Source organism: Pygocentrus nattereri, chromosome 7 (assembly GCF_015220715.1).
Source record: "Pygocentrus nattereri isolate fPygNat1 chromosome 7, fPygNat1.pri, whole genome shotgun sequence".
NCBI lineage: Eukaryota > Metazoa > Chordata > Actinopteri > Characiformes > Serrasalmidae > Pygocentrus > Pygocentrus nattereri.
In genome coordinates, this window is record NC_051217.1 from 42,302,185 (window position 1) to 42,326,656 (window position 24,472).

The window sequence follows — 24,472 nt, forward strand, 5'->3', positions numbered from 1 at the left end:
ACTATGTATTAGAAGTATTAGAGTGTTTCTAATAAAGTAGACAGTGTTTGTAATTTGATGATATAAATAAGTTTATCATAAATATGACTCACTGACTTTTTTTAATCTTTTTTATTTGTGTGGTTTTAAATGAAGCCCCACTGATGATTGACAGGCCGTCTCAAAGGATATTGTAACTGTTATCTCTCTGAATAAAAGTCCAATTAACAAAATGAGAAGACGTTTGGAAACGAATCAGACGAGGAAGTTTCTCAGGCCTGTTTAAAGCTTTGATAAGAGATGAAATGGACGGCGCTTCTCACTGTTTCTTGGCGAACCGTCAGCAGAAGTTCTTTGATCTGAGATGCTGATGGGTCGTGTCGTCTGTCGCAGTGATCAGTGTTATTTTCGTTCTTTTTTCTTTTTCTTTTCCTCTCCCATTTCTTCCTTTTCCTTTCTCTCTATCTTTTCTGCCTTGTCCTTTTCATGGTCCTCCGTTTCTTCTCTTTTCCTTCCCCCTTTTCTTACCTTTCCCTTTGTTTTCCTATATACTTTTTCTTTTCCTCCTCCCCCTTATCCTTTCTATTTTTTGTCTTTTAGTATTTCTCTCTTTTTCCCTTATCCTCTTCCTTTATCTTTTTCTCTTTCTATTCCTTTCTTTACTTTTACTTTCCTGTTCTTTTTCCATTTTCTTCCCTTATGTTTCCTTTTCCCCTTTATTCTTTTTTATTTTCTGTTCATTTCCTTTACTTTTCCTCTTTTTTTCCCCTTTTCCTTTTCATTGTCATCGTTGTTGTTGGACAGCAGTTAGCTGTTTTATTGCTGATCTCATGTTTAGGGTTACTGACAGTTTCATATCCGTTTCTGCTTCTCCTCAGATCTTCATAACTTTATGATTATAAAATACTGTGTATTTAACTCTGTCTCTGTCTGTCTGTCTGTCTGTCTCTCTCTCTCTCTCTCTCTCTCTCTCTCTCTCTCTCTCTCTCTCTCTCTCTCTCTCTCTCTCTCTCTCTCTCTGTAGTCGTTTGCTTAAGACGGACATGGAGTTGGAGGTTCTGCGCTACACTAACCGCATTTCCAGTGAAGCTCACAAAGAGGTAAAAAAAAAAGTGTGTGTTGAAGGTTATTTGGCCACGAGGGAGAGGGCACACACACTCATTACCCCAGCGAGGTGGTCTGGTCATTCACATTTTCTGGCACATGATATTTAGAGCACCTCTGGCCATGATAAGAAGTAAGACTTTAAAGCTCCAACTCAGCTGTCGGTCACTCCCACCTCTTTCTGCAGGGCTGTCAGTGCCGTGCACTTCAAAGAGTGACACATTTAACACATTATTTCAGATGTGGGGGCTTCAGGCTACTCACATAAGCGCGCTCCGTTTGGAACACATCCATGTCTTTTTTTTTTTTTTTTTTTTTTTTCCAGTGATTTTGTGTTTTTGCCTCACAGCTTTTATAATCAGCATGTGCCTTGGTCTTAACTGTGGCTGGTAAATTCTTTATTGTCTTATGTCAAATCAACAGCCATGTGAGTTTTATTTTTAAAACACATTTTAGAACAGCACTTTTCTAGAATCCACTGCTACTGCTTTGGAAACTCCTTTTAATGATGACTGGACCAACAGAACTGATCCAAAATTAAGGTAAAAAATCTTAAGTAATCTTCCATTATGAGAATAGAGATGAGAAAAAATATATATATCATATTTTCACTCCTTGTAAACTTACCAATTACCTAAAATAATAATAATCAGATGCACTGATACCACTTTTTTCCCTCCTACACCAATACCGATGGTCAAGTATCGGACCATCCAGTAGAGTACAGATACTAACTCTTTCTAGATTCACTAGCTGATAACAGGACTTATTTAATTTCTGGTCTGCACAGTTTGAGTCGCGTTTAATAATTTAGGCTTGCAGTCACATAATGCTAAAAAATAGCCTCTATTTTTTTGTTAGTTATATTCGCCTCGTAGCTCCAGTGCAAAACTAAAGATGCAAAATCCAGACACCAAAAATATCTTGACTGATTTGCCTCTAATTGGGGTAAATGGGGAAAACTGTGTCTCTCTTCTGAGCTATGCCATTGAGGAATCTATTTCCGTTGGAAACTGACCTCTGTGACCCAATGAATCCATGTGGACCAACTTTTCTCTTAGTTCCAAGGCCAACCTTGGAAAAGGCCTGAGGGGCCTCGTCCTCTTTGTGCTCCCGTCTTCACCAATAAAAGCTCACCTTGTATTAAAGGCCGTAGGTCTTCATAACTGCCACTTCTCCCCGCGGCTCATCAAGACAAAGGCCTCGGCCTCTCCTGCACCCCCCACTGCTGTTATCGGATATTCATTTTGGAGAAGAGCGGAGGCTCCTGACACCACAGCCCAGCTTCAGTTAATGCACTGTGAATGCGAAAAGGGGTCAAATGAGGTGGGAGAAAGCAGAAACGTGAGAGAGAGGGTGGGTTCTCTGTAGAGATAGAACAGTGGATATTTTTATGGTTTTGCCTTGTCTGGTGGGCAAAGGGCTTCATCCTTAATTGAAGTCTTTAATAACCTTTAATCTATTACTTTGGTAACCCTTCTGTATATGGGGTCATTACGATGCTCCTGTTAGGCCTGATCTTGGCAGTAGGTGGTAAATGTTCATTACATACATTAAGCAACAATTTGCATGAATTAAGCACTTTTAATTGTATATATGCTAGTTGTACATCATTTATTGAGATGAGGAGCTCCAGCTTCTGCTTTGCTTAGACAAGCTGGTGAGACTCCTGTCTCAGGGATGGACAGGGATGCTACCATGGTCATTCTGGCTTCCTGGGATGATGGCAGATGTGTAGCTCTGACTGCTAATGTGACATTTGATCCATGATGTTGAAGAAATGCATAAGTGAACAATTATCCAATGAGATGAGAATTATTGTTGATGTGAGAGGTCAGAGGAGAACGGGCAGACTGGTTCCAGATGATAGAAAGGCAGCAGGAACTCAAATAACCAACCAAAACCTCTGAGGAACGTTTCCAACACCTTGTTGAAAGTCTGTCACGAAGAATTAAGGCAGTTCTGAAGGCAGAAGGGGTCCAACCGTGTTATATAACAATTAGTTCAGACCACGCAAGCTGCTAACCACGCGGTTATTTCTTTGCAGAACCACTATCGCTCTGCTGAGATGCCGTTGCTAAGCATCGACTTTGACAGCTGTAGGAGACACTCAAGCCTTTTGAACGTTTTCATTTGTGCACAAACTTTTGAGGACAACATTTGACCCGCAGCCGATTTGGTCCTGAAGATGAGACGACATTAATTTCCCAAACTGTCATTTCAACTGAGCAGGTTTTCAGTCGGCAGCTGTGACTGAAGAACCCCTAAACAACCTGGAATTAGCCAGAAATTAACTGAATACCATTTGGGAAAAAAAAAAATTGGGCTGTAAGATGATTTACACACTGGCTGGAACAAAACATTAATATTGATCTGGCAAAAAATGACAAAACTGAGCTAAACTTGATATTGCGCCCCAATTTAGACATTTTTTTTATTGTATTTAACTATTGTATAAAAGCAACAGAACACTCAAGGTCATGTGTTATTGCGTGTAACTACACCCCCTCCTCTCGTGTTCTATTGCTTAAATGTGATTTTTGTCCATATTATTCAGACCTAGTGTGGTACTGGTAGTTTTTAGTGTCAGTTATATATGCATGGGCTATTGGTCAATCTGGAGATTCAATCCAACAGGTTAGGTATTGACTATAAGCTGTTTATAAGCACAGTTCAGTGCAGACTTCTTCAAACTCTGGCTTTAAACAGGACCTTTACAGGGGTATTTAGTACCTCCTTAGATAGTAACTGGAAAGCTTCACTTTAGAATAAAAAGTCAGTTTATCAGACTTTAATTAGAGCTAATTACAGTGCAAAGTGAAACTTGTCCATTGTGATTGGAATAATGACATGTCATAATCAACTATAGATGAATGCTGCTAATGAGGGAAGGGAAAGGATGCGTCTTCTCCCAAATACAGTTTGTTTTAAAATGTGGCTATTCGAATAGCAAGAAATGTGGATATTTGACTAACAGTGGGCAAATAGTCCATATGAAGTCAATCAACCTTTATTTTGACTCGGAAGTACGTTGAGGGCAGCCCTCATTTTCAATGTAGCCGAGCATTTACAAAAACCCGGATTGACATGACAAAGAAAATAATAACTACATTTAAGCATTTTAAATTAAAAGAATTTAAAATAACAGTAAATAAAAGATAAAAGTAGATAAAAATAGAACTTGAGATTTAAATGATAAGAAACTAAGATCAAAAGTAGATAAGAAATTAGTAAGGTAATAATACAATATCACAAATTAAAGTAAAAAATTAAAAAAAGCTATTAAAAATAAAATGAGAGGAAATAAATAAATAAAAACAGATAAAGAACTAAGGAGAACTAAAACAACTAAAAGTTCTGAATAAATATGATTAAGTAAAACAGGTGCAGGCTTTCTGTAGGTGGTTTGATATTAAAAGTTTAAAATGACTGAGTGACACCAGTGAGCTGAGTTTTAGTGAATTCCAGCTCACTGGTGCACTGTGACTAAAAGCAGAGTCAACAGTAAGGATGGAAACTTTTCAAATGTTCAAAGTAGTCATGAAAGTTTGAAAAACCGAATTACAATATTTGATGAGCAATTCGGCTTCTTTCTAATGTTACACGTTCTCATATCTAGGAACCATGAGATACCTGAACTCCACCAGGTGGCAGTGAAGTTCCATTTGATGCAATTTTGTTCAGAGGTTCTGATCTGTTTAGCCAAAAGGAGGAAGCATGGAAAGACTACTGCTGCCCTTTACTGACTACCGCACACCAGACGAGGAGTCCTGTACTGCAGCAGATTGTACAAAGTGCGGCTGTAGCATGTAGTCAGCAGTAATCTAATCTTGTGCCGTACTCAGACTAAATGAAATGGAACTTTTATCACTTGGTGAGTTTATCAGGTTTGTTTTAAACTAACTTTCCTTTTTAATATCGGCAAATCAATTTGAATCTCAGCTTGGACTGAAGTGTCATCTGGCTCTCCACTGTAAGACCTATCAAACAAAAGCTGCCTATCAGCTGCTGGCTGCTGATCGTACATAAACCCCACGTTAACAGCACAGTTATGCCGTTCTTCTGCTTCTCTCTTACACTTTTGTTGCTCCTTAAATCTGCCGTCTTGTCAGGCTTTCTCTGTGTGGCCCAGAGTGACTCATCTCACCAGGCGGGTAAAGTAGCGTGTAATTTGGAGGCAATAGTTTTGTCATTTCCAGACCCGTTCAGTGCCACTCCTCCACGCCTGCTCGCTGGAGGACCTTCTGGCCGTGAGATTGCACTTATTAGCCTTTGGCCAAGTGCCAGTTTTGGAGAGGCTGAGTGGGATCCGCTCTAGAGCCTCAGTCACATTTAATGATCAGATGCTCTGGCTCTATGCTTGCTTTTATTTTATTTATTTATTTATTTATTAATCTGTTTGTCTTCCACAGGTGATGAAGCATGTGAGTGCTGGCCAAAAGGAATATGAAATGGAAAGGTGAGTGTCAACAATGGTTACCCTACTGCATATAACCAGTATGAGCAATGAAGGTTATAAGACAGCAGAAAGGATGCCACGGCACCGTATCTAGGCTAACTAGTCTAACTGCTGATGGCTAAACCAAAAGCAGTGAAAGGATATTTCACTGTCCATCTTGGTAAACTGTTGTCACATCATCCAGTCAGGGAAAACCAATGCCTTGTGTAGTACTCTGGGTCCTTACCATATTTAATAGGACCTCTATAACCTCTATATTTGGGGCAGTCGTGGGCTGGAGGTTAGGGATCTGGCCCTGTGACCGGAAGGTTGCCGGTTCGATCCCCAGGGCCGACAGTCCATGACGGATTTGATCTTTCACGAGGTTAGCTTCAGTTTAAATTGGCGAAGCACACTTTTTAAAATTAATTTCATGAAGGTTGAACATAACATGCATGTTTTGTGAATTATTGCTTTGTCTGGCTGGACAAAGGACACTTTTCCACTGCACTCAGGCCCAGAGAAGGCGGCAGTGTTTCTGGATCCTGTTTGGTGTGTGGTTTCTTCGTTGCGTGGTAGAGTTTTAACCTGCATTTGTGGAAGCAGTGATGAACTCTGTTCATAGATAGTGGTTTTCAGAAGTGTTGCTGAGGCCCCGCAGGGATTTTCACTGCTGAATCATGTCTGATTTTAATGCAGAGCCATCTGATGGCCTGAAGTTCGTGGCCACCCGGTATTAGTTTTTTCATTTAATGAATCATTTAATTATATGTACCATATATGATCATCTTCAGGCTCGTTACTGTTTTATGTTGAGAAACATTCTTAAGTTGTTGTGTTTGCCTGTACACTACTAAGTATACTTGAATATCAAAATTATTCTGAATGTACGTTTCTAATATCACCAAGCCAGAGCAGCACTATGGCCTTCTACTGACAAGATCTTCTCTGAGTGAAAGCTCTGATGAACTTAAGGCTTCTCTAGCCTTTGTTGCTTGTCAGGAGGACAGAGTTGCCCTGGACTTGTTTTGCTCTCCTTGGCACTACAAAGGAAGAAGTTAAAAGCAAAGTCCAGCTCAGACAGCCATGGATTACTGACCTGCTTGCTGCTGGGGCTGACCCCAGGGCTTTGAAGTGTGACGCCTTTTCTGAAACGACTCCCTTGAGCTCTTTACTTGCATCTCCAGCACCGCAGCATGCTGGAATTCTTTTGATCGCATGCCTGAGGTTCTTCTTCTCCACTCCTGGTTCTTCTTCTGATTCCATGTTTGTCCTTTTCTTTCCTCGGTGGAGTATTCCAGCTTTGAAAAGTCACTGAGGGACTTTAATATGAGAGTGCTTTCAGCTTCATATGCATCCTAGATGTGAGGCAAAGGAAGCAGTTTGCTAATGGATATTCTGTAATGACTGTGTACATACGTCCATCTTTCTTGTGGTGTGTGTGTGTGTGTGTGTGTGTGTGTGTGTGTGTGTGTGTGTGTGTGTGTGTGTGTGGGGACAGGGATGTTGCCAAGGTCACTCTGAGGATTTAATGGCTTCCTGGGATGATGGTGAAGGGTTCTAATATAGCTCTCACTGCTAATGTGACATTTGATCCTTGATTCATTTGATTTGCATGCGTAAGCATGGAATTATTCATTGATAGGAAAAAATGTGATTTTTGTCCATATCGCCCAGACCTAGTACGGGCAGTGGTACTTTCTAGGATCTATCATATGGGCACAGATCCTTTCCAGAGCAATACTTGAGACCTTGTTGTTAATTAAGGATCACTTATTGAGGTACTTTGATGCAGTTATTGAGGTAAGCTGACGTTGGCTTTGTATTCACCAACTTTCTAAGTTCTTTCTAGGTTTAAGGTGCCTTGGTGTAACTGCAGCACCATTTAAGGTGGAACGGAAAATTCAAATGAGAATCTGACTTCAGCTTATATTATACACTCACCTGCCACCTTCATTCTTCATGGCAGACTTTCAACAAGGTGTTGGAAACGTTCCTCAGAGATTTTGGTTGGTTATTTGAGTTCCTGTTGCCTTTCTATCATCTGGAACCAGTCTGCCCATTCTCCTCTGACCTCTCACATCAACAAGGCATTTCCGTCCACACAACTGACCGCTCACTGGATATTTCCTCTTTTTCGGACCGTTCTCTGTAAACCCTAGAGGTGGTTGTGCGTGAAAATCCCAGCAGATCAGCAGTTTCAGAAATACTCAGACCAGCCCGTCTGGCACCAACAACCACGCCACGTTCAAAGTCCCTTAAATCCCCTTTCTTCCCCGTTCTGATGCTCGGTCTGTACTTCAGCAAGTTGTCTTGACCACCTTTACATGCCTAAATGCATTGAGTTGCAGCCACGTGATTGGCTGATTAGCTATTTCTGTTAACAAGCAACTGAACACCTAATAAAGTGCCCAAGTGTATATGTCTAAGTAAAGAGCTTTGGTAGCCACTTTTATTATGTTCTGAGCTTTGGAGATGTGCAGGTTGTACAGATCTAGTCCACCAGTCTAGCTAATCTAGTCTTCTCGTTCTGACCATCCATCTGTCCGTCCATCCCCCAGTGTAATCTTATGTGTCCTTGCCTGACATTTTTGCAATCAAGTGTGCATTTTTATGGACAGTCGTTGATTCTAAAGTCTGGTTTCAGGACACGTCTGCGGTATGAAGGCAGTATAATTCAGCGGTGCATGTAGTTAGCTGGCTGGGAGACTGAGTAGTCATTAAAAGAGGCCTGAGGGTGAAAGAGAGGGAGTGAAACCAGAGGGACACAGGTAGTGATGTATGGCGAAATATGAAAGCTAAACTTTGCTGGTGCTAGAACGGTGCCTTGATGTCACGGTCATCAAATTCTGAATTAAGAAAAACATTCAGATCATTGACTTTGAGCAAGGACATTGTGACCAATTTAAACTTGCCCACCAATTATTGGACTGGAGTTGTGATACTGCCGCTTGTTTCGGGAGTTTTGGGAGAGGCTTCTTTCTTCTCTTGCTGGAGGGACTTTATCTGGGTCACCTTAGATCTGAGCCTGTCTGATCATTTGTGGTAAACTTGAATCCGAGTCACATAAGGTTACCAGCCTGAGCCTTGATGGTGAGACGAGGATTCCAAAAATACCGGAATATACCAGCTGGGAATTCTACTACCTTTTTGGGGAGGACTGCAGTGTCTGAGCAGTGTCTGACAGATATTTTAGGAGCAAATCTCCCGAATGGTCTGTCCCTGTCGCGTGAAGTATTAAAGAATTTGTCTTTTGTGCCGAGGTGTCAGAAGTTCGGAGTGCTGTCACTCAAACGGAGCTAAAAAGATTCCACTGCATTTGATTTTATAATGAAACTACGTTTATAGAAGCTTCTGATGGATTTAATTGAGACTAGAAGCATTTGCAAAGTCCCCCCCCAGAAATTTGCAGGTGTACCTTAACAGATAAATCATTAAAATCCAGCTCTGAGGTGCATTAGCTAGCTATACTGTATAATTGAACACTACCTTGGATGGAGCAGCGCTGCAGTGGAGAATAGCCGGATTAGTTCCACATCAGAAAAGCACTTCTGTACAGCCGTAGTTTTGCTCTTATCTTTGTCTTCCGACAGCCTCTGTAGCTCAGTGACGGCTGGAATCGCATCAGAGGCTGAAGCATCCGAGGAGCGGGTGCTGTTATGGAGTCTTTTGATTGGCTGGTTGTGCTGTAGTTGAAGGTCCTCCAATGGCAGACATGCACCGTGTGATTTCAGGAGTCTTCTTATTTGATGACTTGCACTGTACATTCAAACAGACCATCACGTCCTTACAAAGCCTTTGATTTTTGTACTTGCGCTCGACCTGTGCAATGTTACACTGCACTCTTACACAGTCAAATATGTTTATGAACAGTTTGAAATAAAGCGGATTTAATTCAAAATAACACGCCACACTGAGAAACCGAGCAGCGCTCCCAACACTGTCCACTGAAGTCAAGTCAGGTGGTGATGTACACAGTAGGACAATACAGTCTGTCTGCAGGTTGTTTTACACAAAAACTCACTATATTGATGTTTATACCTCGTACTACTGCTGAGTAAAGTCAGCATGGACAGACTTTGGTAGCAAATGTTGACTTTGTGTCTGCTTGGCTGGCCTGCATGTCTCCACCCATATTGGGGCAGCAATTGTGATTGAGTGTATAGAAAGGACTTAAATCACAGTGTATTCCTGGTAGGAATCTGGCAAAACGGAATGTTTTAAAGTCAGTGACCACTGTGTGTCCGACTTGGGCGGTGATGGTAGCACTTCAGTGTGATCAGACTCTTTCACTCCCAGCCCGAGTCGTTTGCTCATCAGCACGGCAGTGTATACTCGGCTTATGCTGCACAGTATCTTCAGGTATCGGAATTCTGGTATTGGTGAATTTTCCTGAGTACAAATCAGTGCGTATGATATCAGACTGATACCGGATACCAGTAACAGTATCGGTGCATCCCTAATTTTGTGTGTGTGTGTGTGTGTGTGTGTGTGTGTGTGTGTGTGCGCATTCTCTCTGTGTGTTTGTGTTTCAGTCTGTTCAGGCACTATTGTTACTCCCAGGGAGGAATGCGGCACACATCCTACACCTGCATCTGCGGAAGGTAAGGGGTCATCTATAAATTAGCCACATAGAGGAATATTTTAGTTTTTAAATTTGCTCTGCGTAACATCCGTTACTATGGACAACTGTCTTTCACTTGATGACTCAAAATACACTATTAATAGAAACTAATGGGAAGGTGGCTACATGGTCTCATGGGGTAAAAAGAGCAACATGAAACAAATTAAATTTCAATCCTGTAAGAAATATTGCGTCTTTTTCTATGTCTGGCTGGAAACTGCTACCATGTTAAAAATACTCTTTTTATCTGTTTTCACATGCGTGTGACCCCCATGGTATGGAAGGCTGCATAGTGCAGTGCGGCACATCAAACAGTGCCTTTATTGTGTCTGGTGTAAATCGGGCTTCAGGATTAGAGTCCTACCTGTTTCAAAGATCTCAGGATAGTTCTCAAATACTGCACATGATGCTGCTAATTGTTTTTCTACATGACCAGCTGGAGAAATTCTGCCCACGTGCTATTGACATGGCTGGGGCATCACACAGAAAGATGGGTTACAAATTGGAATAATCCAAAAAAGCGTGGACACAGGCTTTTTTTTCTTCTGCACTTTTTTTTTCTTTGCAGGTTACCTGAATCAAGGTGATGTGCCATTAACCCATAGATCCTGGGCTGAATAAAATCGAAGCGCCCAGCTGATCTAGCAGTTCATTAATTAGATAAGCATCGCGTTTACAGGCCGCATTGATTTTGTTTCAATTGGCCGCTACACCTAACACAAAGCAGTATCTCTGTGCAATCCCAAGAAATGGTCCAACAAGGTCTATACCACTTCTCTTGGAGCGGATCCCGAATAAGGGAGGGGGCGAAAGGGGTCTTTTGACGTGGTCCATGGTTTTAACCACCTGTGTACATCAGTGAGAATTCAAGGCCAACCGAAATCGGCCATTAGATGGTGCAGTGTTTTTTTTTCCTGACCTAACAGAGATGGTGTGGTCAGAGTTGATAAGTGTGCTGTGCGTTTGTCTTGCCTAAATCTTTCAGCGGACATAACTCGTCTGTTCTGCATTACGGCCATGCTGGAGCTCCCAATGACAAAACCATCCAGGATGGAGACATGTGGTGAGTGTAAATCACAAAGTGCCCTTCAATTTGCTTTTCTCTGTAAATGACTTGCAGAACTTCATTATGAAATGTGCTTCTTAATCAGTAACAGTACTTATTTCTTGTATATCGGATTAATCATGGGGCGTCTTCCCACTGCACGTTCAAAAATAGACCCAAATAAGAACCGACCAGTTTTAGGGCTCTATTCTAGTTCAGGTTTTGGTGCTTTATAACTTAATTATTTACATTTTTACAATTATTTATACACACTCTGTTTGAACAGGTGTTTCTTTGTCTACTGTAATTTTTTTTTTTTCTTCCATTAAAAAAGTGAATAGGAATCTATTTTGGTCCATACATATTTAGATATTGATTAGGGTGGGGGTGGTGGTGGGGGTGGTGTAAAGAATGAGAGCAGAAGGCAGACTTTTAACTTTACTTTGAGGGTATTTGCATCTGGCTGGGTGAATGGTATAGAGACTACAACTAGTTGTGGGCATATTCATAGTGCATATGGACAATAATGAGGGCCATACTATTAATAAATAAATAAATAAATAAATAAATAAATAAAACAACCCAAGTCTTTTTATTTCTTTTTAACGCAGAGAAGTAAAATGTTCTGCAATATCTAAGTCAGTCACCCCAGCTCTGTCCATTTGAGCTTACCTTTCACTTACTGAAGGCAGAACTCAAGGTAAACAAGTGGGAACTGTAGACAGATGCAGTAAACGCCTGGCAGAGCTACTGCTTTCTGTGATGTCTGCGAGTTTCAGACTTCAGACAGTTACTGACTGCAAAGACTTTGCTACATACACTTAACTCTGTTTATTCTAGTCTGTTCGACATGGGTGGAGAATATTACTGCTACTCCTCTGACATCACCTGCTCCTTCCCAGCCAACGGCAAGTTCACCCCCGACCAGAAGGCCATTTATGAGGCGGTGCTCAAGTCCTCCCGCGCCGTCCTGGCTGCCATCAAACCAGGTGCGTTTGCATTTACATTGTCGTCAGGGAGGGAAATTTTGATGTCGTCCTTATTGGTAATTCTATGCGTCCACTGGCAACTTAATGAACTCCACGTGCCTTTTAGGTTCCCAGTACAAGTATAGTACAGTTCATCCTTTGTCCGTTTCTGACTGCAGGACCCCTCAGTTCAATCAGATATTATTTCAATGGAGATCTGTCGACAGCACAAGAGTGTTGCTGGGATTCTTACACACATTAGTGTTCACTCTAGGGTGAGAGTCGACCACTACCCAATAAATATCCAGCGCCGTGGTCAGAAACTGACGGCTTGTGTAGGTTTAGTGCTGGGGGTCACTGATCTTATTCGTGAAGAGCTGATGTAGCTGCAGACTTTCATTACAGTTGATTCCATCCATCCATCCATTTTCTAAGCCGCTTCTCCGTCAGGGTCGCGGGGGGGAGCTGGAGCCTATCCCAGCAGTCTTCGGGCGAAGGCAGGATACACCCTGGACAGGTCGCCAGTCCATTGCAGGGCAGACAGACAGGACACAGACAGTCACTCACACCCAGGGGCAATTTAGCATGTCCAATTGGCCTGACTGCATGTTTCTGGACTGTGGGAGGAACATGCAAACTCCACACAGAGAGGACCCTGATCACCTGGCCGGGGAATCGAACCCAGGCCCTCCTTGCTGTGAGGCGACAGCGCTACCCACCACACCACCGTGCCGCCCTACAGTTGATTCCACCGGTTTAATTTGTGGGTTTCGGTCTTCAAACAGTGGATTAGTTACACCAGACGTGCTTCCGCTTGCTGGGAATGAAACCCTGCAGTCACCCCGGCTCTTTGTGGATAAGATCGGGCTGGGAAATGGTTAAAACAACCTGGGCTTCAACAGATGAGCTCAAACTGAACACCAGTAATGTGGAGAAACAAACTGAGGTTTCTCATTTTATTTAGATTAAATACTTAAGTGTTTAATTACAAAACAAGATCATAGCCTTTCCTGTTAAAAGTGTACCTTCCATGAAATCGAGCCACGTTACTGAATGACCTGATTCATTTATTTTCTCCTTAATTATTTAACTCCTGGGGGAGGACGAGGTGGCCTTCCTAACTTTTTCATGCCAGGGCCCACATGTCAAGGCAGTGTTTGCATTCATATTTTATCAAGTGAAATAAGACAAATTTGTTCAGAAGTCTCAGGGAACACTGTAAAACATGAATGTTTGTTTGATTTTAAAACTGAGTGTTTTAACCTCAACTCCTTGAGACCACCGGTGGTTCCAAAACCCACTTGGTCATGTTCTTCATAACGTTCATATTCCATAAGCTCCATTCAGAAGCTGGGCGTCGTGTGAGGCTGTTGCTCTTCTCTCCAGTCTAATAGACGGTGACGTCATTTTAAACCCTTATGATAAAAGAAGCTGAACTTTGTTTTTCTACTGAAAGTCGACCCGTTTTTCCCCAAATCTGGGCTCTAAACTATAAACAGACGGCGTCTCTTCAGTGATCTGCTCTGGAAACATCACTTTTAGAAAACAACACAAAGAGCGTCTTAGACTTTTTTTGGCTTTCAGCAGTAAATTGTAAGCATATAGTGATGAGTGTGATCATAAAACACACGTTCTGTTAATCTGAGGGGAGATTTTACAAATAAATAAATAAGTTTACATTTATTTCATGCAGTTAGTGAATAATTTGCCTTAGGATTTGGTCACGAAAATTCAGATGGGGAAAAAACAAAATATACGCTGGAGAATAAGAGGTTAAGAAAGCCTTCCATCTCTGTTTACTCTACACGCTGTGTAAAACGCATAACTGGTTGGAAAAACAAAAAGCCTGCTCGCCTCCCACCCCACAGTTTGGAAAACAACTGATTTCTCTAAATAAACTCCTGCCCTGTAGGTGTGAAATGGTCTGATATGCACCGTCTGGCTGACCGGGTTCACCTGGAGGAGCTGATTAAGGTTGGCATCCTGCGCGGGAATCTGGACGACATGATGAAGGTTCACCTGGGTTCTGTTTTCATGCCCCACGGACTGGGACATCTGCTGGGCATTGACGTCCACGACGTGGGAGGTTACCCAGAGGTAAGTTACAACTAGAAATGGAGGACAAATGCTATGAAATTAATGGGGTGAAAATTAGCATCGAATCTAAATGTGTTGTTTTATTCTAATGAGTTTTATTTTGAACAAATAAATGCTTATTTTATGATAAATACCAAGTCAAACCACGTTTGTCACATCACATTTACACAGGTGGAAAGTCTTAGGTGCGTAGCCCCCTTATAGAAGTTAATACAAAAATATATGAATATCTAAGAAGAAAGATTTTATATATTTATAACCTCGTATCTCCGTTTTTGTAATTTTTCAGTTTTTGAGATACTTTCAAAGGACCTTTTGTCCTTTACATTGTATGTGAATTTCATGATGAATGGACCAAAAGAAACGGCCCAAAATGACTTTGAAAAAACTACAGTAGGTTTATTGTTTCTCCTGTAAAGTTACCATTTTGGAGATGTGAGGTTTTTTCCCGACTGTGTGTGTGTGTGTGTGTGTGTGTGAGAGAGAGAGTGAGTTTAGTTGTACAGACATAAGTTATGAAATAACTATGAAATGTACTGCATGCAGTATAACTCTGAGTGGACCAAATAAGCTGCATCAAAATTTACTTTAAGCATTACTTTCCGTAGTTTACTAGCATCGTTTTCATGGTGCATGGTGCTATCGCAGAGTTCACAGTAAAAATTGTGATTTCCATACAGTAAGCATAGATTTCAGTTTATCACCAATGTACGAGATAAACGAGAGCAACAGTGGCTGCACGTTACAATCAAAGACAGCATGTATCGTACATAATTGATAGCGTCAGTGGTTCCAACTCAAAAGGTGGGGCTTTACTTTTGCTGTTGTTGGTTTGATTTGTCTACATATCTACTGCAAACACACAATGAAGACCCATGTATAAAATCAAGGTAAAGGGATGCACATTTCATACTATGTAGTTTTATTTACCTGCATGAGTAGTGAAATATAACAAGTGAAGATTCCTCCAGACAGGAGTACTGCGTGCTCTGTGGCCGGTCAGCTGAGCCCTCTTGACTCCAGTTGTGGACAACAATGGCTGGAAGAAAAGATCCGTGACTTTGAAAGAGGGTTCATTATTAGGGCTTCGATTTTATTAGGGCTTGGACTTCAGGCACAAAGACTGCTCTGCTAGAGTATGGATAGCGACTGTGACTACAGTGACCTCTGCATTCAGGTCTGTGGGAAATGCATCGGTAAACTGTGGTCAATGGTGCATTAGTGTGAGGTGGAAGGAAATCAGAAGAGCAGCTGTTCCTCAGACCCACCTACATGTAGAGGGATATTATAGTAGGATGCAATGCACAAACCCCTCATTACAGAAACAAATGACCATTTGAGAGCTCAGTGTTGTACACCATCAGCACTGGTTTCCAGAAATGTGGAAGAGATTATGTTCAGTTGAGTCATCCTTCAGCAGGTTCTGCACAAGTGGGCAAGTGCATGTGTGGCATACATGAAGAGAACGGTACAGGTCTGAATGCTTGAGAGGGTCTGGTGGGTCCGTTATGCTGTGTGGATCATTTTGCTGGCACAGTGTGCGTCCTCTTGTAAGCTTGGAGACGACAAAGGTCACCTCAAAACAAGTTGAAAATGTAAATATGCAGTGTGGAATGGGCATGTGAACTGACCTCACAGTCAGGTTTAACATATGTATGACCAATATTTTGGTATCTGCTCACCCATTTGGTTTGTTTACATTTCGCTGTCCTTGTGTTCAGCAGTGTCTCGTCCTCTTCCTCCTCTTTCTCAGGGTACTGAGCGTATTGATGAGCCAGGGCTGAAGAGCCTGCGGATGGGCCGTGTGGTGCAGGAGCGAATGGTCCTGACGGTGGAGCCCGGCATCTATTTCATCAACCACCTGCTGGATAAGGCCCTGGCATCTGAACAACAGAGCGGCTTCATCAACAACGAGGTGCTGGCTCGCTTCCGCGGCTCTGGAGGGGTGAGACCACCACAACGATACTTTATTATGCTACAACAAGAACACATTTTTGGAACTAATGCTTGCTTTAATAGGTGTAGTAAAAAAGAAATAATAATAATAATAATAATAATAATAATAATAACTTTTCATTATAGCATGTTTGGAAGAAGTAGTACTTAAGTCTGCTGTACAACAAAGTGATGAATCAAAAATCAGGAACAAAACATGGCAAACAAAGCAATTTCATGTACTTTGGTTAAAAAGTCGATTATAAAATAATTTAATTTATTAAATATATTTAAATAATTAATTTTTTTTTTTTTTTTTTTTTTTAAATAAATTGAGTTGAGTACTGAGCTTGGCTGCTTAATAATACAGTAGCCATCCTTTTTTTACACTTAACTTTTTATTTTAAAAACTAAATAATCAAAAATTTGTCAAAATGTAAACGGTGTAACCGTGGCTTGTGTCCGTCCTCACAGGTGCGCATTGAAGACGACATTGCAGTCACGGCTGATGGCGTGGAGCTGCTGACCTGCGTCCCCCGCACGGTGGAGGAGATCGAGGCCTTCATGGCGGACAGGAACCCTGAGAAATCCTTCAGCCCCACCGTCAGCAGCGAGAAATTCTAATGCGATAAAAACGCTCCACGTTCACGTCTTCTGCAGAATCACCGCTCCCTTCTGCAGTTTACTCTGCTAATTTTAAGCGAATTCCAAACCTGACATCGGCCTTCGGGTGAAGTTTATGATCTAAGACACGTGATTATATTGTGTATAACTGAATGCATTTTGATTGGTATTACCAAATGCATTTGCACCGTATTAAGATTCCATACACTTCATTTGTATGAATTTTTCAGCAATTTTGCATAAATTGAGCTGAAATGTGAACATGGCATTAAATGTCAGCACCTCTGAGGGACGATGTTTGCTGATTGAGCCAAGTAATATTAACTGAGCAGCAAGCAAACCATGAACAGTACAGTCAAACTGTATGACCATATTTCTCTAAACATCACCATCATTTGGCTGCAGACTCTGAGCTAACAAGATATACAGTGTGCACATTATTTTCTGTGATTGCTGTTAGCAATATAAGAATTTTTCAAACTCCTCTGGTCAGTGCTGTGCCCATTTCTCCACTAGTAGAACCGTGTTCTTCGATGCCTGTGACACAGTGTGGTTTGCAAGCTGGTCAAAATTGTCAAAGAACTCTAGATCTGAAATCTGAAAATGTCAAATATTGAAACAAACGTAATGAATTTAGCTCTCGCATGCACTGTTCATATTCCAACAGTGTATTAAACATAAAGACAGAAAAGTGAAGTAGCTCTGACCTGCATGCTCTTTAAAATGGTTTCATTAGTTTTGATTAGCTCGCTTTTCTGTTATTTTTCTTTTTGTAACTTTTGCTCTTGTAGCCAAACTTCTTGAATAAAACTTTTCTAGCATTTAAGTATTGTTCTGTGATTTCTGCATGAAATTTAAGCCAACAATTAAGCCAACATTCCAACTCTAGGTACCAGGTGGTGTAAATATTCTGGAGCTCATCAGTTTTGTCCTGAAGGTTCCAGATTCCTTGATGAGGAACTTCTTGCATGTGTCAAAAGTTTCCAATAGCTTACTTTTTTTTTTTTCCTGATTTTGTTTTGTTTTGTTAGTTTTTGCCCTGTTTTTCTCCCAAATTTCTCAAATTTAGTTGTGTCCAGTTCATACCTGCTAGGTGCTCTATACATAATATACATATACTAAGCTGGGGAGGGTAAAGGCTAGCATGCGTTTCCTCCCAATCAACTTCATCTTTTCAAACTAAGGGTAACACAACGTCTCTGAATGGCTCAACACGCTTGGAGGAGAACACTAACTCCTAATTGAGTCACTTTTGTTGATTCATAAAAATGTATCACTTTTTTTCAGCAGCAAAAAATGTCCACCTCAGAACATACAAACAAAACAAAAAAAATCCATCAAGTCTTTTTCAGTGAACATCAAAATAGTAATAAATACAAAGATTTAATATTTTGTTCCATTAAGAAAACAAAAAATTATTCACTCAAGTTTCTAAAATGTATAAACCGCTCTATAAGAGACTATATGATAATATCCTGACCTCAGTCTTTAGCAGCATAACATCTGAAATCAATCAATTATGAATTTGTTATGCTAATTTGGGACAACATGAGCTTCAAAGATCCACCATTAGGCAAAATCTGGACGTCAAACATGTCTGATGGACTATACCTAGGCTTAGTGGACCGGCCAAGCAATTCCTTTAATGTAACAAATCTATATGTATTTATTACGCCAAGCTGTTTTAGCTTTTAATCCTTTTTTTCTTGATATCAGGAATTGAAAATTCAGTTTTTCTAGTAAGAATAAAATTTTCACGTCAGTTGAATTCCAGATGTCAGGAAAAAAGGATTAAAAGCTAAAATGGCTTGCCATAGTTTAACCCTAACCAACAGGACTTCAGTTCCCCAAAACTGAGCTGGCTGCTAAGAATCTTTTTTTTTTTTTTTTTTTTTTTTTTTAATGAGGCTAACAAGTTATGGACCAAAATTTATTTCTGTCTTCTTACTTTCACTGATTTACAATCACATGACCTTGATTTTCTAATTGAAGATAAGTCCTTTACAGAGAACACGCCTGAGTGCTGCAATTTTTGCTCCCTCCAATACATTTAATTTGGTAAAAAACAGTAATCGGGCATTAAAATATGAAGTTTGTTCTCTGTTCACTTCGAAAATCAACAAACCGTGGAATTTAACCAGGAGGCCCTAAGCCTTTACACAGGAACTTAACTTCTGCACTAACTCTGTAACTTTAACTTTTAAAAGAATGTCGACACTGCTGGGGAGCTGCTGCTCTCTGTGCTGCCTTTTCTGATTTTCTTCTCAGAGTTTGAGACAGTTTAAGATCTGATCTTCAAGCGTTCCTCTGAGCATGCCCTTCATACTCTGCTCCTCGCCAGAGAACACACTTTTAGTGCGACTGGAATTCGGCGTAAACTCCGATCTCTAAGCCACTTTTCCAGGCCAGTGTGCTTTATAATTCAAAGAGAAGAACACTGAAGTTGATTTAAGCTAGTGTCATGTTTGTCCAGTGCATCATCATAACTGCACATGCATGTTATGTACATATCACTGTTGTCAGAAGAAAACCTTGCATCTCCAAGAAAAGAAGGAAAAACAGACTTTAATGTAAGTCAATGGGCCCAGACATTTTTCCCCAGAGTAATTTTGGGCTGTTTTTTGGTCCATTTATCATGAAATTTCCTTACAATGTAAAGGCCTTTTCAGATTATATGAAAAAACAAAAAATGACAAAAATGGAGATATATTTCCAAAGGTTTTCACTCACCCATCCAAATCATTGAATTCAGGTGTTCCAGTCACTTCCATGGCCACAGGTGTATAAAGCCGAGCCCCTAGGCCTGCAGACTGCTTCTACAGACATTAGTGAAAGAATGGGTCGCTCTCAGGAGCTCAGTGAATTCCAGCGTGGTACCGTGATCGGACGCCACCTGTGCAGCAAGTCCAGTCGTGAAGTTTCCTCACTACTAAATATTCCACAGTCAACTGTCAGTGGGATTATAACAAAGTGGAAGCGATTGGAAACGACAGCTACTCAGCCCCGAAGCGGTCAGCCATGTAAAATGACAGAGCGGTCAGCGGATGCTGAGGGGCATAGTGCGCAGAGGTCACCGACTTTCTGCAGAGTCAATCACTACAGACCTCCAAACTTCATGTGGCCTTCAGATTAGCTCAAGAACAGCGTAGAGAGCTTCATGGAATGGGTTTCCATGGCCGAGCAGCTGCATCCAAGCCTTACATCACCAAGCGCAATGCAAAGCGTGGAATGCAGTGGTGTAAAGTGCCGCCACTGGACTCTAGAGCAGTGAAGACGAGTTCTCTGGAGTGACCAATCACGCTTCTCCATCTGGAAATCCGATGGGCGAGTCTGGGTTTGGCAGTTGCCAGGAGACGGTACTTGTCTGACTGCATTGTGCCAAGTGTAAAGTTTGGTGGAGGGGGGATCATGGTGTGGGGTTGTTTTTCAGGAGTTGGGCTCGGCCCCTTAGTTCCAGTGAAAGGAACTCTTAATGCTTCAGCACCAAGAGATTTTGGACAATTTCATGCTCCCAACTTTGTGGGAACAGTTTGGGGACGGCCCCTTCCTGTTCCAACATGACTGCGCACCAGTGCAAAAAGCAGGTCCATAAAGACGTGGATGAGCCAGTTTGGTGTGGAAGAACTTGACTGGCCAGCGCAGAGTCCTGACCTCAACCCCATAGAACACCTTTGGGATGAATTAAAGCAGAGACTTCGAGCCAGACCTTCTCGTCCAACATCAGTGTCTGACCTCACAAATGTGCTTCTGGAAGAACGGTCAAAAATTCCCATAAACACACTCCTGAAGTTTGTGGAAAGCCTTCCCAGAACAGTTGAAGCTGTTATAGCTGCAAAGGGTGGGCCGACATCATATTGAACCCTATGGATTAAGAATGGGATCTCACTCAAGTCCTGCTCTTTCTTATAACTTGTCAAATTTGACATAAACAAACAAACAAAAACGCATAAGCTTATGAGCATAGTTTTTCATGCTACACCCCCAGGAGCTGTTTTTAAGCTTGCTGCATTCATTGTTCTCCCAGCAGCAGAACCTGTAATGCCACTACACTAAGCGTGCCACACTGTAATCTGTGCAGTTGGGGCTTCTTGTGCTTTACGCTGGAGTCTCCATAAGTCTCAATAAGAAGGAAACCATAGATTTAAAAGAACATTTATTGCAACTTTTGAGACATTTTCCATGATAATATACACTCTGACTGAACTGGAACAAGACAGTATCAAAAGGATTCATTACAAGTAGCGGGTAATATCAGGCCTAAAACAGCAAAGCTTACTCTTCTAGAGGCCCTAATGACCACAGGAGGCAGGACGAGCGGTTACAGACAGAGCAAAATGATTAAAGGAGTAAATAAAAAAGAAAGACAGTTCAGTTTCATACAGGCTTTGCTCCTCCAGAATCTTTGGTCTCCCTCTCGCTTCCTCAAGATCACATTTGAGCTCTCTCTCTCTCTGTCCTTTCAAGATGATCTTCAAGCTCTGCCGGTTCCTTTCTGAGATTTTGGAGCTGGCTCTCAATCCTCTCCATATCGTTTCTGATCTCTTCGCTTCCTCTTGAAGATCTTTTTTGATCGTAGCTGCCGTCACTCTGAGATCTTTGAGCTTCTCCTCTGCCTTTTCAAGATGTTTTTCAAGGTTCTTCAGTCTTATTCTGAGATCTTCAACCTCACCGCCCATCTCCGCTGCTTGCTCAAGCACCTTCAGTCTCTCTTTGACATCTGCTTTGAGTATGGTCACTCTGTTTTTGAAATCTTTAAGCTATTTTACTTTATCCAGTAAATCTTCAAACGTTCTCGTAGTTTCTTCACAGTCTTCTTTGTACTGCTTCACACTCTCCTCAACATCTTCAGGCTCCATCTTGCTCTCTTTGGAATCTTCTTCGGATCTGATCTCTTGGCCTTCAGGATCTTCGAGCTCTGTCACTCGCTCTTGACTCTCAGTGACTGGTCCATCTGCTACTGTCTGAGTTCCATGATGTGCACTGTGTTGACTAGCATGAAGCACTGAAACTATATATTGCCCAAAAAAACAAGACTAAAGTAGATTTTTCTAAGAGCATGAGGAGGAACCACTATGAGGAACCAAGATTCAAAAGGAGAACCTTCTTAAGAGAATGAGGAAGACCCACTGAGAGGAACCATGATTCAAAAGGAGAACCTCCCTAAGAGAAAGGGAATGAACCACTGAGAAGGACCATAGTTCAAAAGGAGAACCTCCCGAAGAGAATTGGAAAGAACCACTGAGAGGAACCACGATTCAAAGGAGAACCTCCCTAAGAAAATGAGGAAGAACGACTATGAGGAACCATGATTCAAAGGGAGAACCTCCCTAAGAGAATGAGAAAGAACCACTGAGAGGAACCACAATTCAAAAGGAGAACCTCCTCAAGACAATGTGGAAGAACAAATGAACGGGACAATGATTCGAAAGGAGAACCTTCCTAAAAGCATGAGGAAGAACCACTCTGAGGAGCAATGATTCAAAGGAGAACCTCCCTAAGAAATGAGAAAGAACCACAACGAGGAACCATGATTTAAAATGAGAACTCTCCTTAAGAGAATGAGGAAGAATCAATGAGAGGAACCCAGTTTCAAAAATAGATACTCTGTAAGGGCACAAGTAGAAACCACTAACAGGAACCAAATCCCAGAAGCAGGAGAAACTGCTCAAGAAAACAAGGAAGCCCCACTAAGAGGAACTTAGATTCAATAGGAGAACCGCCCTAAGAGCATGAAGAAAAACCACTGAGAGGGACCAAGACTCAAAAGTGGAACCTCTCTAAAAGCATGAGGCAAAATTACTGTGAGGAACCAAAATTCAAAAGAACCTCTCTGAGAATGTATATGTTTTTGGACAGTGGTGATATGCAGGCAGTACATGTGTGTGGAAAAGTGAAGAAAACACTGTTGAAAATGGTTATACAGCGAGTGTTCACTATTAGAGGCATTATAAACGAGGAGACAATCACTGGTTAAGAAAGGAATGGAAACACTCGTAACGCTCAACTTGGAGTGTTCCTTTGAAGAAAGTCCCACCCTTCCCAAGAAAATAGCCAATCAGCTTCCTGTCAGAGGGGAAAGCCAGAGAACTTTTAGAAAGAAGAACTACCACTGCGTAATGTCTTGTGGTTTTCTCAAACACTAGAGGGCGCTCCTGAGCAAGTCCAAAACGAATGGGTTAAGAGCAAATTCTTAGTTTATAAATGATTAAACACTTTTATGCAAAGTAATACATTCATTTCCTGAGCACTTACTACCATCAAAACAGTTTAACACTACTCTTATATTGTTAAAAGCTTTTAAACTTGAGTTAGGAGTTGGTGCCTCATGTACATCCATGACATCGGTGAGTGCAAACATCCAATGAGCTGCCCCGCTTGCCAACCGATCAGCACTCAGTAGCAGTAACGTTAGAGTCCTGCTGCCCAAAGCCTGTTTAGAAAAAAGGAAACACACAAACATACAAGTTTTCCTTGCTTTTGTAGCAAAATACGTCTTTCTACTTTCTAAAATTAAAGGGAAGGTCTAGGCGAGTGATTAGAAACTATTTTAACATTTAGTTTTTAGCCGTTGAGCTCCATTCACCCATTTATTGAGGAATCACTCGTGGGCACCCTCTGGCATTTTGCAGTCCTGTTTTTGATATAACGAGGGAAATAGGAAGAGGCCAGACTCCTCATAAACCAGCGTTGGCAAAGCCTCCTCCTTGCAGTGGAGATCTGCTGCTACACTAAGCGTGCCACACTATTATCTTGGTTTATGGTGCTTGTATTTTAAGCTTGGAGTCTCCAAAAGTCCCATTAAGAAGGACATTGTAGATTTGAACTTTTATCACTGTAGATATTGAGATGTTTTCCTCAGTAATATACACTCTAACTGGATCAAGATGGTCTCAAAAGGATTAATTACAAGTACAGACAGCAAGATAAAGCCCAAAACAACAAAGCTTACTCTTCTAATGGTCCTAATGACCACAGAAGGCAGGACAAGCAGTTACAAACAGAGCAAAATGATTAGAGGAGTAAAATAGACTAGAAAAACAGTGGAGGCTTCTGGGGGAGGGAGTCACTAGAGGCCCCACAACATGATACTTGAGGCACGGTATGATTTTACCTTGATTTATGACATCTGTGTGACACCGAGGCCTAGAAATCAAGACCAGTCCTTATCCTTATCCTGCTGCTTGCAGATCACTGTCTGCCTTTTACATCCCAATGAATTCTGACCTGAATTTAAACTGGAATTAACTCACTGCATTACAGATGCTCAGGTACGGGAAAAGGGAAGCTGCTTAGTTTTAAAGTTTTCTCTGGAAGCCAACACTATCTTTCTTTCTCCACAGGGGTGACACTAGAGGTCCATGGATGGGGGGCTAAGCCTGTACTAGAGGGCTCTGGGGGGCCTGTCCCACCAGAAGATTTTTTTAATGGCCCCAAAATGTTCTTTGTGAACTTTAAGACTAGGAATAGCCGGAAAACACAACAAAAATGGCTATTATGTCACTCTGGCACACAGTAGGTCTGTCTCTATGTAGTGTCTTTTAAGTACAGAGCTCATATTATATCCACTCACAACTCTCCTTGCTTTCTTCTTGATCACTAACCTCCATCAGATCTGCTCCTTCTGTCCAGTCAGTGTCCTTCAGCTTCGCTCTCTCCCT

The 24,472-nt window shown here is 41.5% G+C and overlaps 1 protein-coding gene and 1 long non-coding RNA gene across 3 annotated transcripts in view; one reads left to right on the forward strand and one right to left on the reverse strand.

Moving 5' to 3' along the window:
• LOC119263700 overlaps nt 1–6,689 on the reverse strand; it is a 25,102-nt gene extending 18,413 nt beyond the window's left edge. The window contains exon 1 of the long non-coding RNA XR_005130476.1: nt 6,621–6,689. This is a non-coding gene — a long non-coding RNA (uncharacterized LOC119263700). The remainder of the gene's footprint in view (nt 1–6,620) is intronic.
• Nucleotides 1–17,640, forward strand: part of pepd (peptidase D) — a 27,210-nt gene extending 9,570 nt beyond the window's left edge. For both annotated transcript variants that reach the window (XM_017717179.2, XM_037540105.1), the window contains exons 8-15: nt 1,004–1,079; nt 5,496–5,542; nt 10,057–10,125; nt 11,131–11,208; nt 12,031–12,179; nt 14,071–14,255; nt 16,009–16,200; nt 16,665–17,640. In XM_017717179.2, coding sequence (XP_017572668.1) covers nt 1,004–1,079; nt 5,496–5,542; nt 10,057–10,125; nt 11,131–11,208; nt 12,031–12,179; nt 14,071–14,255; nt 16,009–16,200; nt 16,665–16,814 — 946 coding nt within the window. In that variant the 3' untranslated portion in view covers nt 16,815–17,640. The remainder of the gene's footprint in view (nt 1–1,003; nt 1,080–5,495; nt 5,543–10,056; nt 10,126–11,130; nt 11,209–12,030; nt 12,180–14,070; nt 14,256–16,008; nt 16,201–16,664) is intronic.
• Nucleotides 17,641–24,472: the final 6,832 nt, after the last annotated feature.